Genomic DNA, 16,715 nt, shown 5'->3' with positions numbered 1-16,715 from the left:
GTTATAACTGATGATGAATTAGAGGAAATGAGAGTTATGGGCATTTATCATGTACCGCCAGGCTTCGTGTTGGACAATTGGACCGCGGAAGAACTGCCTGTAGTTTACAAATCTTTTACAGAGTAATGCACTGGAACTTTCTCCCTGTTGTTCGTACCCTGGGGCAATAGGTGATTTTATGTAAAGGGTTAAGCTGTTTTTTTTTTCTTGCTTTCAATAAAAGATGCATTCTGTTAGTTCCAAATGGCAAACATTTTCCCATGCATTTCATTCATTCATTCTTTGTTGTATATATGTATGTATGTATTTCTTTCTTTCTATTTATTTATATGGGAAAAGATCTTCCCATATGTATATATGTATATATATCTTCTCTTTCATTATTTTTTCAGGAGCTCAGATATCAATAATATGAATGTCAATGACTCTGACCCGGAGATTGATTTCGAAAAGCCTATATGTCAAGGAGAAATCGAGGATTTGTGATGATGATGAGGGATGTGAACTACCTTCTGAATTGCTGAAAATGGTGGAGAATGAAGATAAGCAGATTCTGCCTCATAAAGAGCCTACTGAGATTTTGAATTTGGGGACAGATGAGGATAAGAGAGAAGTAAAGATTGGTATCACTCTGTCAGTTGGAGGTCGACATGATTTGATATAATTGCTTCAAGAATACAAGGATGTGTTTGCTTGGTCATACGAAGATATGTCGGGTTTAGATACATAACTGGTTGTTCACAAACTGCCAATAAAGCCTGAATGTAAACCGGTACAACAAGAACTGAGAAGAATGAGACCTGAGATGCTGCTCAAGATTAAAGAGGAAATGAAAAAATAATTTGATGCCTGGTTTCTTAAAGTGGCCAAATATCCTGAATGGGTGGCGAATATTGTCCCAGTACCGAAGAAGGATGGGAAAGTTCGAATGTGTGTTGACTACAGAGATCTCAACCGAGCTAGTCCAAAAAATAATTTTCCTTTGCCACATATAGACACATTAGTGGATAATACTGCTGGAAATTCTTTGTTCTCTTTTATGGATGGTTTCTCTGGCTACAATCAAATCAAGATGAACCCTGAAGATATGGAAAAAAATGACGTTCGTTACCATGTGGGGAACGTTTTGTTATAAAGTAATGCCGTTTGGATTGAAGAACGCCGGGGCAACATATCAAAGGGCCATGGTGACGTTATTTCACGACATGATGCATAAAGAAATAGAAGTTTATGTTGATGATATGATTGTCAAAGCTAAGACAGAGGAAGAACATATCGAGAATTTGATAAAACTTTTTAAAAGACTAAGAAGATGCCAGCTAAAACTCAACCCAAATAAGTGTACTTTTGGGGTGACATCTGGGAAGCTGTTGGGTTTCGTAGTAAGCCAAAAAGGAGTTGAAATAGACCCAGATAAAGTAAAGGCTATTCAAGACTTGCCACCCCCACGAACACAAAAAGAAGTCAGAGGATTTTTGGGGAGATTGAATTATATAGCTCGGTTTATTTCACAGCTGACGGAAAAGTGTGATCCCATATTCCACCTTCTTCGCAAGAATAACTCAGGGAAATAGAGTGAGGATTGTCAAAGAGCTTTTGAAGCAGTGAAAAGATATTTGTCGAGCACTCCAATCTTAGCGCCACCCATCTCAGGCAAACCCTTGATTCTTTATTTGTTAGTTTATGAAAATTCAATGGGGTGTGTGCTGGGGCAACGTGACCAAACCGAGAAGAAAGAAAGGGCTATTTATTATCTCAGCAAGAAGTTCACTGAATGTGAGACAAGATACTCACCCATTGAAAAGTTGTGTTGCGCTTTAGTATGGGCTACCCGAAGGCTTAAACAATATATGTTGTATCATACTACTTGGCTTATATCCAAGCTTGATCCCTTGAAATATCTAATGGGTGTGCCTGCATTATCTGGAAGATTAGCTCGTTGGCAGATCTTATTGTCCGAGTTTGACATCCAGTATGTAAACCAAACAGCAATTAAAGGAAGTGCTATAGCGGAATTCATTGCAAGCAGGGCTTCGGAAGAATATGAGTCATTGAGCTTTGATTTCCCAGATGAGGATTTAATGGCTATTTCGGTAGAAGAAGCAGTGTCATCCACTAGTAAATATTGGAAGTTGAACTTCGATGGTGCTTCAAATGCCATGGGACATGAAATCGGGGCAAATTTGGTCTCACCACAGGGAGGGCATTATCCTTTCACTAGTCGGCTTAATTTTGATTGTACTATCAATATGGCCGAGTATGAAGCTTGTGTTCTAGGTCTTAGAGCTGCTGTTGAACGCAAAGTAAAAATTCTCAATTTGTATGGAGATTCAGCTTTGGTAATATACCAGCTCAGAGGAGAATGGGAGATAAAAGATCCCAAGCTTGTAGAATACCGTAAGTTAGTTATGGAACTTGTTGAAGAATTTGATGAAGTAACTTTCAATTACCTCCCCAGAGAAGAGAATCAAATGGCAGATGCCTTAGCCACACTGGCAGCAGCGTTTAAGATGAGCGAGTATTCAAATATGATGCCCATTGAAATGAAGGCTTATGAGTATCCAGCCCATTGTTTTAATATTGAAGAGGAAGAAGATGGAAACCCCTGGTATTATGATATCTTGCAATATATAAGGTATCAGAGTTATCCAGAACAGGCCACTGAGAATGATAAGAGAACCATTAGAAGAATGGCATCAGGGTATGTGCTTGATGGTGAGACTCTATACAAGAAAAGTCTGGATCAGGTATTGTTAAGGTGTGTGGACGCGAAAGAAGCCAAATTGATTCTTGAAGAAGTGCATGAGGGAATATGTGGTACCCATGCTAATGAGCATGCTATGGCCAGGCAGATTATGAGATTTGGGTATTATTGGTCAACTATGGAAACAGACTGTATCAATTATGCCCGAAAATGTCACAAAATGTCAGATTTATGGAGATAGGATACATACTCCTCCTCACTCGTTGCATGTAATGACAGTTCCGTGGCCATTCTCAATGTGGGGCATGGATGTTATTGGACAAATTTCGCCCAAAGCTTCAAATGGTCATCGCTTTATTCTGGTAGCCATAGATTACTTCACTAAGTGGGTAGAAGCAGCTTCTTACGCAAATGTTACCCAGTCTACAATATGCAAATTCTTAAAGAATGAGATCATTTGTAGATATGGTTTACCAGAGAGGATTATCTCTGATAATGCGTTGAATTTAAACAAAAAGATGATGGACTCGGTCTGTAAACAGTTCAAAATAAAGCATCATAATTCCACCACTTATCGCCCGAAGATGAATGGGGCAGTAGAGGCGGCTAATAAGAACATCAAAAGGCTCATAGAGAAGATGACTGAGACCTATAAGGATTGGCATGAGAAGTTGCCTTTTGCTCTGTTTGCTTATCGAACTTCAATGCGGACTTCAACTGGGGCAACTCCATTTTATCTGGTATATGGGATAGAAGCTGTCTTACCTATTGAGGTGGAAATTCCCTCACTTCGGATTTTGTCAGAGGTAAAGCTCAATGAGGCAGAATGGGTCCGGGCTAGGTATGACCAATTGAATCTGATTGAAGAAAAGAGATTGAAAGCTATTTGTCATGGTCAGATGTACCAAAAATGTATGATACGGGCACATGGTAAGAAAGTTCGCCTTCGAGAATTACATGAGGGAGATTTGGTGCTTAAAAGGATTTTGCCTATTTAGAAGGATTTCAGAGGAAAATGGATGCCCAATTGGAAAGGACCTTATGTTATCAAGAAAGCCTTTTCTGGAGGAGCTCTAGTCCTAACTGAAATGGACGGATCAGAATTACCATATCCAGTGAATTCTGACGCTGTTAAAAGATATTTCGCTTGAAGAAGAAATAAAAGAGAAAAAAAGAAAAAATGAAAAAAAATAATAATAAAAATGAGAAGAAGAAAAAGAAGAAAAAATGAGAAAAAAAGAAAAATGATGGAAAAAACGAAAAGAAGAAAGAAGAAAAAATGGAAAATGGAAAATGAAAAAAGAGAAAAATGAAAAAAAAAGAGAAATAAAAGGAGGGTTCAAGATGAAAACCTGAAAATGGCGTCTTGGAACCAAATGAGGTCTCAAGTTGAAAACCCGCAAAGGGCAACTTGAGTTGAATTTGAAATTCAGAATTCGTGCATGGTGGAGGTTCTGAATCAATTTTGGAAGTGGAAAGAGCTCCTGATATGGATAGTAACAATGACAGTTGGTGATCAGGGTTAAGACCAAAGATTAATGAGTCTCGATTGAAATAACCAAGAGAAATTGAATGCACATGAGATTCAATACTGGTTTAGGGCATCCAATGATAGAGATTTGGGAGTTTAGAAGTAAATTCATACTCTTAAGCATCATAATTTTGGAGATCTTTTTGACAGAAGACGTGCCAGTTCAAAAAGACGCATTCTTTTGTTACCAGTTCAAAGCTTTAGTTGCCTAAAATTCTCTGTATTTATAAAAAAGAGATGTGTTTCCTTGTTCGTTTCCCTTTTGTAAGCATCTTATTTTGAAAAGTTAAAACATATAGCTTAACTTGAAGTACATGAGATCATTTTGTATTATTGTGCAAAAGGTTTTGGAAAATGCAGGTATTCTGAAGTTGACAATGGTTTAAACATGTAAGCTTGTGTGGCTACGGGAAGCTAAAACTTTGGAGTTCGTAAAAAATTTCAGCCATTAAAAGATGACCCTAAGAGATTGTTGTTTGTCGAGAAGTTGGTCAAGGATACTGGCGGGTTTCAAGAAAGAAAGGAGTCAAGGTCATGTTAAGCCGAGAGATATGGAATTGAGATTGTCAACTGGGGTGAACTGGTCAAACGTTCTGTGCCCAAGATGAAGCCGAGTTCTATCAAGATCAAAAGGAGATAGAGTTCATTTGAAGAAGAAAATGCATCAAATTGCATATTTGCATACATTTAGGCATGAATAGGATCATGACACTCATAATTGCATGATGACTTAAGCATTTGCAGGTTTCCCAATGATAGTTGAAGATTGAAGATATTGAAGCATCGAGATGAAGATAACTGGTCTTGAGATTTTGACAAGAATGATGTTCAGACGAAAATTGAGTCAAAGCAGAATCAAATATCCAATGGCTTTCAGACAAGTTTTCATGATAGAGATGAATTTTTAGAAATTTTCTTAAATTCTAAATTTTTGAATATAATATTTCCAAGCATATGTTCATGATTGATAATGTTTGATTTTCAGGTTTGACCTTCAAAATAAGTAAATTTTAAGCCTTCACGAAAGAGCAGTGAAGCAATTAAATCTATAAGCCTTCACGAAAGAGTAGTGAAGCAAACTCGTTTGTTGAAGATTGAGTCCTATACTCTCTGAAGGAATAGGGAGCGGACAAGTTCGTTGAAGATTGAGTCCTATACTCTCTGAAGGAATAGGGAGCGGACAAGTTCGTTGAAGATTGAGTCCTATACTCTCTGAAGGAATAGGGAGCGGACAAGTTCGTTGATGATTGTTCGAGTTCTATACTCTCTGAAGGAATAGGGAGCGGATACGTTTATTGAAGATCGAGTCTTATACTCTCTGAAGGAATAGGGAGCAGACCCGTTTGTTGAAGATTATTCGAGTCTTATACTCCCTGAACGAATAGGGAGCAGACACGTTTGTTGAAGATTATTTGAGTCTTATACTCCCTGAATGAATAGGGAGCAGACACGTTTGCCAAGGATTGTTCGAGTCTTATACTCCTTGAAAGTAAAGGGAGCAGACCCGTTATTTGAAGATTTTTCAAGTATCACTTCTCTTGAAGTAACATTGGAATAGTTTAATCTTTTGAAGTTCTCATGACCGGACAAACTCGATCATCTTTTGATCTTTGCTCTATTCTCGTTACATGACAATGAGTAAAGAGGGGCAGCTGTAGATGCGTCCGGAGGGTATCGTACACGGTTGGACCAGGGAAAGCCCAAATCAGCCCAAACAACATGTTATCCTAGCCTCCAGTCCACGTGAGTTCCTTCAAAAAATAAACGAATATCCAGCAGGAAGGAGAGAATCAGTTTTGATCGTGGGTGGGGTACTAAACTGTAAAGTATCGATTTCTATTATCAATTAACTACGAGAAACGTGGGGCACAGACAAAAAACAAAAAAGGGAAAGACACGCAGAAAAGAGAGGGGGAAACGACTGAAAATGAAAAAAAAAGGAGACATCATAAAAACACAACAGGGGGCTCTCGGTGGAAAAACCAGAAACCAACACAAAAATTCACCAACATATATACAACAAAGTTGCCCTTCGAAACAGAAATCATCAACAACAGGGGAGGAAAACATTTGTAACGGAGGGTATTCGGGGATATCAAATAACAAAAAAAAAAGATTTGTAAAGGGCTTTAGATCTTTACCTTGTTTTCGATAAACCAAAGCAATCAATGTAAGGGTTCCTACCCATTTTTCGGAAAGAAAACAACAAGGAAATATCCAATTTTCAGAAGGTATTCTGTTTCTTTTTTATATTCAAATTGTTTTGCATGTAAATTTATGTGAGTAAATAGAATAGAAATAGAGAGATAAGGAAGCATTTACCTTAGAAGAGGAGAGTTTAGAGACCCTTAGCTTGTGAACTGTTGGGAAATGGTGACTCATGGTTTTGTGGGTTTGGTGGTCATTTGACCCCTCGGGTCGTTATTAGCAGTGACTAGTGTGATGGTGTTTTGATTAGGATTATAGGCTTACCAGTCCGGGTCTTGTGGCGGTCGGAGCAGGAGCGACCATCAGGGTGCGGTGAGGGCCTCGCTCGTGAGTGGAGAAGAGAGTAGATCGAAGAGTTGAGGGACTGTTGAAGGTCGTTTGGCTTGCTCAGTCGTCGTTGGTGTCCGGGGTTTTGAGTTTGAAGGCTCGGTTTTGTGTGGTGGTCTAGTTTGTTTTAGGTTTTGGTCCTACAGTGAGGTTGGTTTTGGTCACCGGCTTGCGGTGGCCGGTTGAGGTTGTGAGACCCTTGGAAGCTCTCGTTGGGACTGTCTGCGTCGGGAGAGAGTGAAAGAATAAGAGAAACGGATGGGGGGGTTTGTTTAAGCTAAGATGAGAATGAATTAGGGCTATGAAATTTACCCTAATATCCTATATATTCGTATGCCAAAACGGCGTCATTCCAGAGGGTCAAAACGGTAGCGTGTTGTTTTCTGGGGGAGATGAACCGCTTTTTAGAAGTTGGGGTAATATTTATATAGGTCCTCGCAGCTTTGAACTGTATCGTCTTGATCCCTAAATCGAGCTTTGCTAGTATATTAATGTTGTCTCTTAATTTTCTCCGTGTTTCATTTCAGTCCAGTGTTGTGTTGGGGATATTTTCTTACTGTTTTTACATTTGATATGTAATTTTGGGAACTTGCATTTTGGTCCTATGTAGCACTTGGGTTATATTAGGTTTGAGGTGCCCAGAAATGAAATTTTTATGGAAAAGGCCTGCTGTTTATTTTCTTTACACTTTGGACCTATGGCATGTTCGTTTAGTTTATTGTTAGATTTACATTTTTGCATGCCTATCTTTATTTTATTTTATTTTGGTCCTTCATGGTAATTTTGAATATGAAATCGAGTTATTAATAGTATGTTTTATTATATAATTTTTTGTATGTCACGTTGTATGATATTTTAAATTTTGTTTAATTAATTTTGACATGACATTTGTGCACGATTCGCATGGTAACCTCATTTGCATAACTCGACATATTACATAATCGGACTAACGGTAATACCCTTTTAATTTAAAATTATTTTAAGTGGGCAGTCATAACTGATTTGAGGTCCGCTTTTAATGATTTTAAAATAAAAGTGTATCCCGAAAGTGAAACCAAAAAAATCGATTCGTCACCTAAAATTTGGGAACGAGAGAAAAGGAAACGTTCGTTTATTTAAATATATCGAGAAAAGGTTGTTATATCTTTAAGATCTGGTCTCGATATTTGTAAATAATCGAACATTCTTTATCTTTCTAAAACGACTTGGTAATTTTAATTTAATTTGTTTGAGTGCTTTTGAATGTTTTTAAATTTACGTCATTATTTTATGGGATCAAAAATTAAATTAAGTTTGAATTTGTAAAGTTCATTGCAAAGACGTTAATTAATCGACTAGGTACCGATTTAGGGCATTGTGGGGGTGTTAATCCTTCCCCACACGTAACCGACTCCCGAACTCGGATTTTGGTAACCTATATTTCTCATATAACCTATATTATATGATTCATATCTTATTCTTATATAATCTTGCATATCATCTATGTTCATTCACTTAATCTATTTCTATTCATATCACATATGCATTATTCATATATTAAATTATTATATATATATATATATATATATATATATATATATATATCACTTATATGGGTTTCTATATCTTATCACACTAACATATATTCATACATACAACAACATATAATTCATAACAAACACATGTTCATGTTCATAAATTTATGCATAACACTATAGGAAATAGACTTGCCGCAAGTCTTATTTCAATTTTATATTATATACGATCTAATATGCACTCACCTTGGCCTCACTTGCTATCAATTACTCCTATGGCTTACTTTTTCTTCTGGATCAATTCTAATCTTTCAATCATTCCAGAACTTGCTCTCGATCAAGATCTACACAATCATATATTTATACTATCAGTATCCAATCGATATACTATAATATATCACTTCTTAGACTGAAAGAAAGATTTATTCCATTTCCCATTGAAGTGCATCGATACATTCTATAGTGTATCGATGCATCCTTTAACATGTGCATCGATGCACTACCCATGCATCGGTACACAAATCACCTTCGATGTTTAATCTTAAGGGGGTGTGTCGATGCACTAACTGTGCATCGGTACACTCAAGGCATTCAATGTTTCTTCTTTAAAGAGTGCATCGGTACACATTGAATGTGAATCGATACACTTTGCCCAGAATTTATTTTTACGCCCAAAAATCACCAACTCTTCATTCAATTCTTCTATTTTAAGCCCCTATCATGTCATTAAACTCAACTACCATTACTTAAACCAACTTGTATTCATATAAACCATCTCTATCTTCCATATCTCATCATGATTCTTAAAATTAAGAATCTTACTAAACTTTCAACTTTGTTATTAATCTTTTTTAACTTTATAAATCTCTTATTCTTAGTGATGACAAGTCAAATTCCTTCTCAAATTTCACTTATTAACTCTTTTCCAGAAATTGATCTAAAAACTCATTTTCTTTAATCTCTTTTATATATTTCATCTTGTTGTTTTAGAACAAATTAAACTTTCCTTAAGCTTAATTATCATCTAATGATCATAACCCAACCTTAAAATCAACAATTAATCGACAAACAAAGAAACTCACCTTTGAGCTTGGAGATACGGGTGGAGAAAGAAGAATAAAGAAAACTCTGTAGAATTCTCTCATTTCCCACGTGGTTCCCTTATCTTATAAAAGGAATATAAAAATTTTCCTTGTCAAATGACCATTTTGCCCTTTAATTCCATTAATAATTACTAATAACTTTTAAGAAATATTTCTCGATAAATCATTGAACTATTCAATTATTCTACTTTAATCACCAAATTCTGAAATATTTCAATTTGGTGACTAACCCGATATTGAGGATGTTACAGAAAATGCCAAGCCTATTGCAAAAGTTGTTATGACAAGAAATCAAATGTTCTTGTTGAATCTTAAAATTGACACATCCAAGTGTTTGAAGTCTTATGTAGAAGATTCTTCTTGGCTATGGAATATGAGATATGTACATTTGAATTTTGGTGGTCTTAAGTCTCTTGGAGAGAATAAGATATTCATAGATCTTCCCCCCATCAAACATTTGGAGCAACTTTGTAAAGCTTGTGTCACTAGCAAGCATCCAAGGAACAGCTTTCCAAAGCAAACATCTTCTAGAGCAACGATGCCACTCCAACTTATCCATGCAGATTTATGTGGACCTATCAAACCATCTTCTCTTGGTAAAAGTAATTATTTCTTACTTTGTATTGATGATTTTAGCAGGAAGTCATGAGTATATTTTTATTAAAAAGAAATCTAAAGCTTTTGATGCATTTAAAAGCTTTAAAATAATGGTGAAAAATTAAAGTGGCTATTTGATCAAAGCTTTGAGAACTGATAGAGGAGGTGAATTCACATCAAAAGAGTTCAATGTATTTTGCCCGATGTCGTCACCGTTTTCCGGTCGGGACGTTGAAAAATATATTGTTCGACACGACTTTCGAGGAATATATGCTGAATACCTAGAAAAGTCCTAAAAATGATTTTTTTTAAATATTTAAAGGCAAAAATTAGTCCGCATTTAACCAGAGATTCTTTTTTAAAGATTCAGAAGTCGGTTACGCATTGGGAAGGGTAAACACCACTACAGCGCCCAAGATTTGTACCTCTATATTATATGTTGTCAGAAATGATGAAATTTTACAAATTTGAACTATAAATTTAAATTACGATCATTTTCATGTGTGTGATTTTTTAGACTGAGTGAATTTATTTTTAAAATGTTTGACTCGATGAAATATTTAATTCACTCAATTTTATTTAAAATGGATATCCTCTTACTACGTGAATTAACCAAAATTGAAATCCAATCATGTTGGACTTAGTTTTGTTAACACACAATGTGAGATAACATTGCCTTTAATCGTTTTAGGAAACAAGAAATCGAATATATTTCCCCTAAATACAATAATAGATAACATATAGAAGGTTGATGAAATAAAACATTAACAAAATAAAATAATAAAACTAAACAAGGGTGAACAAATAATTAAACAATAATAAATAAATAGGCTCCTAAAATAAGTGAAAAGGAAACATTTATACTTGATAAGGTGATTATGTAAAAATAACACATATAATATATCTACCAATTATTAAAAAAATTAAAATGAATAGAAATATATAAATAATAACATTAAAAATATTTTATTCGAATAGCCCTAGGAATGACATCCTAGGTGTTTGGGGGTCTTCCATAGATTAGTCGAATAATTAAAAAAATTTAAAGATATTAAAATAAATTATATCTTTAATAATAATATATACATATGACAATCATTATAAAAACCAAATTTGGTGATATACAAGTGCATGTGTAGATAAAAAGACATCATTAACAAAAGTATAATTTTATATAATATTATGTATTATATATTTACATAGAGATATGAGATAAATATGTACATAATAATAATTGTTAAGATCGAAGAGGCTCAATTGAACAACCGAAAATATTTGCCAAGAGAGGTTGAATTGTTTTTTGTGTTTAGGGAGTAAGGAGATTAGAAAGATAGATAAATTTTGCACAACGATTTATAGTTGTTCAACTTCTCAACTAAGCTACTTCCACTACCTTAGCTCCTCACTAAGGATTTTCTAACAAATTCACTAATTTGTTCTTTCTTTTTCAAGGATCAAGAGTAAACTTTACAACTCCCTAGTTTTTTACTTGTCTAAACTAGAACCAGCCTCCTTTACAAAAGGAAAAAAAGAAGTAAACAATAAAACCTCTCAAAGGTAGGGTGTTTACAAATTTAACTCACTAAAAACACAAATATTTACAAGAGAGATAAAATAAGATTGAAAAACTCTTCTATTGTGTTTGATTGCTTGGATAGGTGTTCTAACACTTCTTCAAGTGTCCTCAACTTGTATTTATATGTTGGAATGAAGTTGTGGTCGTTTATAGCAATTTGGATGATTTCTAGTTGTTTGGGGATGAAAACTCTGCAAAATAAAACTGCCCAGTAAAAAGGGTATCGATACTCTTAAAGGGAGTATTGGTGCTACCTTTGTTATTTTTAAATCAACTAGCCGTTGAGGCCTTATGGTATCGATACTATGACTATGGTATCGATACTAGTATACAAAGTAGTATCTGTACCCCTTTGGGTATCGGTACCATTTTTACATTATAGAATTTGAGCATTGCTGGTAGTATCGAAACTACCAAGTGAGTATCGATACTTCCCTTACCGTTGGTATCGATACCATATGAACAATATCAGTACTGTTCATGAGACATCGATACTGCTTGTCCAAAAAAAATATTTTGTGTTCAATTTCAAGTTAAATGGACTTTGAATTATTTTTGAAAACTTTAAAATTTTGAACAAATTCAATTCCAGTTCAAAAACATTTTACCTTAAATTGTTATACCAAAATATAGTTCAACAATAATAATATAAAAAACAAACAAATTACAAATACAACGACCAAATAGTTTAAGGCTAATTTGAAAGAAATTAAAGTTACAAGGTCTAAACATGCAAATAGTTGATAAAATTATAAAAAGGGGACTAAAATGTGACACGCGTAAAACTTGGAGGCTAGGAACGTAAATAACCCCTAACAAACCATATTAATTAGAGCAGTGACAGAAATGTAAGCATGACAACATCAAATGACTAAAAAACATAATTAACCCATATGTTTCATGATCGAAATAATAAATTACAAACGAAAAAGGACTGAAAGAGTAGTTACCCCAAAAGCCCAAAACGCGCAGTTCATAAAGGGTAAAACGACGTCTTTTTAAAGCTGGTATAAAAACCCCTTTTAGCCATTCTTTTTCATTCTTCTCTTTCTTTCTTTTTCTTTTTTAGAGAGAAAAGCTCTATCTTCTCTCTAAATTGTGGTCGTCTTTCGACTGTCTCGACCACCGTCGGCCGCCATACCGCCAGCCTCTCTAGTGGTCGTTCAGGCCTAAAAATTATGGGTTGGCTCTCCTAGACGTCGTGGTCACAGATCCAGGCTCTGTTTCACACGAAATAACCTCCAACACCATGAAATAAGCCGTAACCTTTTCAGCTTCAACCTCATCGATTTGTCTTCTCCACCGTTGGATCGGGCCAAGATTGGAGTATGTCACTTCCCAGGGCACGATGAACCTCCTCATCGTTCCAATTAGCCAATGAAGGTCTTTAACGCCAGTGGAAGGTTCAGCCGGATGGTAACTTCCCCTATCCTCTTTTTTATGCTTTTTTGTGACCTTTTTTTAATGCCCCTTGTTATATAAAATGATGACTTAGTCTGATGAGTTTGATTTGATTTTGATTTTTTTTTATTTTTATGTTTTGATTTGATTTTGTGGTTAGTTTCTTGGAATAATGACGGTTTGGTTACCGATGACATGACCAACGACAATAACAACGGTGGCGACAGAGGAGAGGTAGTGCTGACAGTTAGGGTTTTTAGGTTTGGATTAGTTTTTTTTGGGTTTGTATTGGGCTTGGAGTATTTGGGCCGGTTCTGGTTTTGGGTTTGTAATAATAATAATAATAATAATAATAATAGTAATAATAATAATAATAATAATAATATAGCACAAAAAATGGTGATTACACCAGAACCATGGAATTCATCGTCCTCTAACAATTGATAGATCTCCACAACAAAATGGTGTTGTAGAAAGAAAGAATAGAGTAATTCTCAATATGGCTAGAAGTATGTTGAAAAGTAAACAAATGCCTAATGAATTTTGGGCAAAAGTTGTTTCTTGTGCAGTTTATCTTTCTAATAGATGTCCCACAAAGAGTTTGAAGGATAAAACACCTCAAAAAGCTTGGAGCAGAAAGAAGCCTAATGTCTCTCATTTACGAGTCTTTGGGAGTATTGAATATGCTCATATTCCTAAACAAAAGAGATTCAAGCTTGATGACAGAAGTAGGAGATGTGTCTTTATTGGCTATGACTCAAATTCAAAGGATACATATTGTTCCAACCATATACGAAGAAGGTGATTATCAGCAGAGATGTTGAGTTTTATGAACAAAGTACTTGGGATTGGAATGTTCAAAGAGAAGACATGTATGACTACTTTCCGTAATTTGACACTGAAGGTGATGAAATGGATGATCAACCACTACCACCTCCTACACAAGATTTAACAGAGAATCTCGTACTAGATCCAAATGAAGGAGGAAAAACTCCAGCTGTTCGAAGATCAACACGAGAGACAAGATTTCTAGAAAGATACAAGGATTATTATTTAGAATATAATGACAATCATTCACTTTTCTGTTTATTTGCAGACAATGAACCATTAAATTTTAAAGAAGCTGTGAAAGATGAGAAATGGAGACATGCAATGAAGGAAGAAATCGATGCTATCAAGAAGAATGAAACTTGGAAGTTATCATCTTACTTGAAGGGCACAAACCTATCAGTGTAAAGTGGATATTTAAAACAAAGAAATCTGCTAATGGGGAAGTAGAGATGTATAAAGCAAGACTTGTTGCAAAAGGCTACACACATAAACAAGGTGTAGATTATGATGAGGTATTTGCTCCTGTTGCTCGAATAGAAACAATCAGATTACTTATTTCTATTGCTGCTCAGAAATAGGAAATTCATCTACTTGATGTTAAGTCAGCTTTTCTAAATGGTTTCCTTAAAGAAGAAATTTATGTTGAACAACCAGAATGTTTTGTAATTAAAGGAAAAAAAGATAAACTCTTGAAGTTGAAGAAGGCTTTGTATAGCCTAAAACAAGCACCAAGAGCTTAGAATAACATAATTGACAAGTATTTCCAAGATAATGGATTTAAAAGGTGCACTCATGAGTATGCACTTTATGTTAAAATCTATGAACATGATATTTTGCTTGTTTATCTCTATGTAGATGGTCTTATTTTCTTAGGGAGCAACCCAACAATGATTGAAGATTTCAAAAAGTATGTCGAAAGAATTTGAAATGACTGATTTAGGGTTCATGTCTTATTATTTGGGCTTCTTGAAATGACTGAGTATGCCAATGGACTTCATGATGGAGTGGGATGAACTAACTGATTAACTGGTTTTTGTTTTAGTGTCCTTTTACTGAACCCTTCCATCAAACTATGTATGTCTGATAGCAAGTTTTTAGGCTTGGCCAAGCTTTCTCTAGAAGACTTCAAATCTACCTTTCGAATATCTTGCAATTCGAGAAGGCATATATTCTCCAGATCAATAGGTTTAATCTGCAACCTCTCTTGGAGAAGATTGATTGTGTCATCTCCATCACAATTACTGGTAAGCAAGTGGTCCAGAAGTTCACTAACCTTGTTCTCTGCATTGGCCACTAAGACAGAGAGCATATAGCATTATGTTATTGCATGCACGTTGGGGGTAACTTGCAACATGATGAAAAACGAACACGTACAAAATCAAGTTATATGGCAGGTCAATTTTAGTTTTGTAAATGAGACATCAAGAATGGGATAGCAGGGACGGAAGAAAGTAACACCCTAGGCTAAATGAACCTTTCCCGACTTACCACTCAATTCTGTCTCTTGCAATTCAACATTCTGGTCAGAATTTTCTGATTTTGAATGGCAAAGGGGACTGCGAATTTCCTCTTCAAAGCTTTCTACAGGGGAGAAAGCAGTATAATAAGGATGTTTATATTTAACCGATCTCCTGACCATAAATTCAAAGATTATGTCAGATACATGTATGCTTAAGAAAAAACTGAATACAACGGAAATTTGATAAGGGGAACACTAATCACACCGCAACATTCCAGGACGACGAGGCCTTGCAGACATGGACCGAATATTTTGATCCAAATCCATCAGAGCAGTACCCATCAGCTTCTCTATTTCTCTTTTGGCATCTATAAAACAATACATAGATTCATGGAAAGCTATGTTCATAGAAATAATAGCAGATTGTATTTACCAATAAAACAAAAATGAAATCAAGCAGCAAACTTACTTTCGGCCCTTTCAAATGCCACAAAGAATTCCTCGGGATCTACCAATTCATCAATGTCTAAGTTCGGTTCCAAATTTACAGTAGGCTGACTATCAAAAATTGAAGAAATGAAATGAAAATCAACAGATATTACCACAAAAGTAAAGTGAAATTAAGTAAAATAGGCAGTTTCAAGTAGAACTGACCTTGAGTTAGGTTTCAAAGAGAAACGAGGTCGTTTACGGCCTAATGCCGGTCTTCATTCTCGAGGATTTTCCATAATTTCAGCATCAGAATTTAACATATCCAAGTTCAAGAGCTCTGAACTATTATTATCTACAATTCCTTTGGCTTGCTCTATAAGCTTATTATGACTTTGCACTGGCTGAAAAATTATTGGAAAAAAATCAATACTAAATTAGTATTTTTCTCATAGTACAAAACAACAGTAATGAAATTTAATAGAGAAGAACGAAAATTCAAATAAAGAAGGAGGGGGAGGGAAACGATGGATTTGAGAAATTCGTGAGAGTGCTAAAGATATTCGGCGTTATGAGGTGGCGGAGGGTTTGGAAAGGAAGCGAAGGTCCGAGGGAAGAGCGCGAGACCCGAATAGGCCTCCAGCGGATCAGAAGGGAGAGTTTGGAAAGACATTTGCTTTGTTTCTATGGGATTGAGATTGGGCCGCGTGTTGACTCGGTCGAATCGGAAGAGAGGGGAAGACTGCAACTTTGGAAAGGTGAGTTTTGAGTTTGCAATTCGAAAAAGGAAACTGAGTGGGAACCCAGCGGAAACGGATTGGGTTGAGACGATCTGTGGTTACCGTGGGTCTACTGCGCTCTTTTGTTTTTGCAAATGTATCCCTGTATCCTGCTTGTCTCGCATCAGCTACCCCTCTTACTTGAAAACTGCAACCCGTTATCCGTGGACCGGTTTCATGGGTGGATGTATAAATTCTTAATTCATTTTAGGGTCCGAGTCGAATGTTAATAGTATAATAGATACACTATACTTAG

The 16,715-nt window shown here is 35.6% G+C and overlaps 1 protein-coding gene across 1 annotated transcript; it reads right to left on the bottom strand.

Moving 5' to 3' along the window:
- Positions 1-14,659: 14,659 nt before the first annotated feature.
- On the bottom strand, positions 14,660-16,584 carry LOC120185786 (centromere protein C-like). Its single transcript, XM_039189901.1, has 5 exons — positions 16,523-16,584; positions 15,721-15,809; positions 15,517-15,619; positions 15,281-15,423; positions 14,660-15,085 (listed from the first exon to the last, which is right to left on the bottom strand). The coding sequence occupies exons 1-5, from the start codon at positions 16,582-16,584 to the stop codon at positions 14,787-14,789; spliced, it is 696 nt and encodes a 231-aa protein (XP_039045832.1). The 3' UTR covers positions 14,660-14,786.
- Positions 16,585-16,715: the final 131 nt, after the last annotated feature.

The sequence above is a fragment of the Hibiscus syriacus genome, unplaced genomic scaffold, assembly GCF_006381635.1.
Source record: "Hibiscus syriacus cultivar Baekdansim isolate YM2019G1 unplaced genomic scaffold, ASM638163v2 tig00113124_pilon, whole genome shotgun sequence".
Classification (NCBI taxonomy): Eukaryota; Viridiplantae; Streptophyta; class Magnoliopsida; order Malvales; family Malvaceae; genus Hibiscus; species Hibiscus syriacus.
The sequence above is the reverse complement of the archived record's forward strand: the minus strand, read 5'-3'. Positions and strand labels throughout refer to the sequence as shown.

Excerpts from the sequence above, each read along its gene's own strand:
- LOC120185786 (XM_039189901.1), bottom strand. The coding sequence starts at position 16,584 with ATGCGAGACAAGCAGGATACAGGGATACATTTGCAAAAACAAAAGAGC. Across the intron at positions 15,620-15,720 it reads GGCATTTGAAAGGGCCGAAA|ATGCCAAAAGAGAAATAGAG; the intron begins GTAAGTTTGCTG and ends ATTGTTTTATAG. Across the intron at positions 15,086-15,280 it reads GCAAGAGACAGAATTGAGTG|TGGCCAATGCAGAGAACAAG; the intron begins GTAAGTCGGGAA and ends TCTCTGTCTTAG.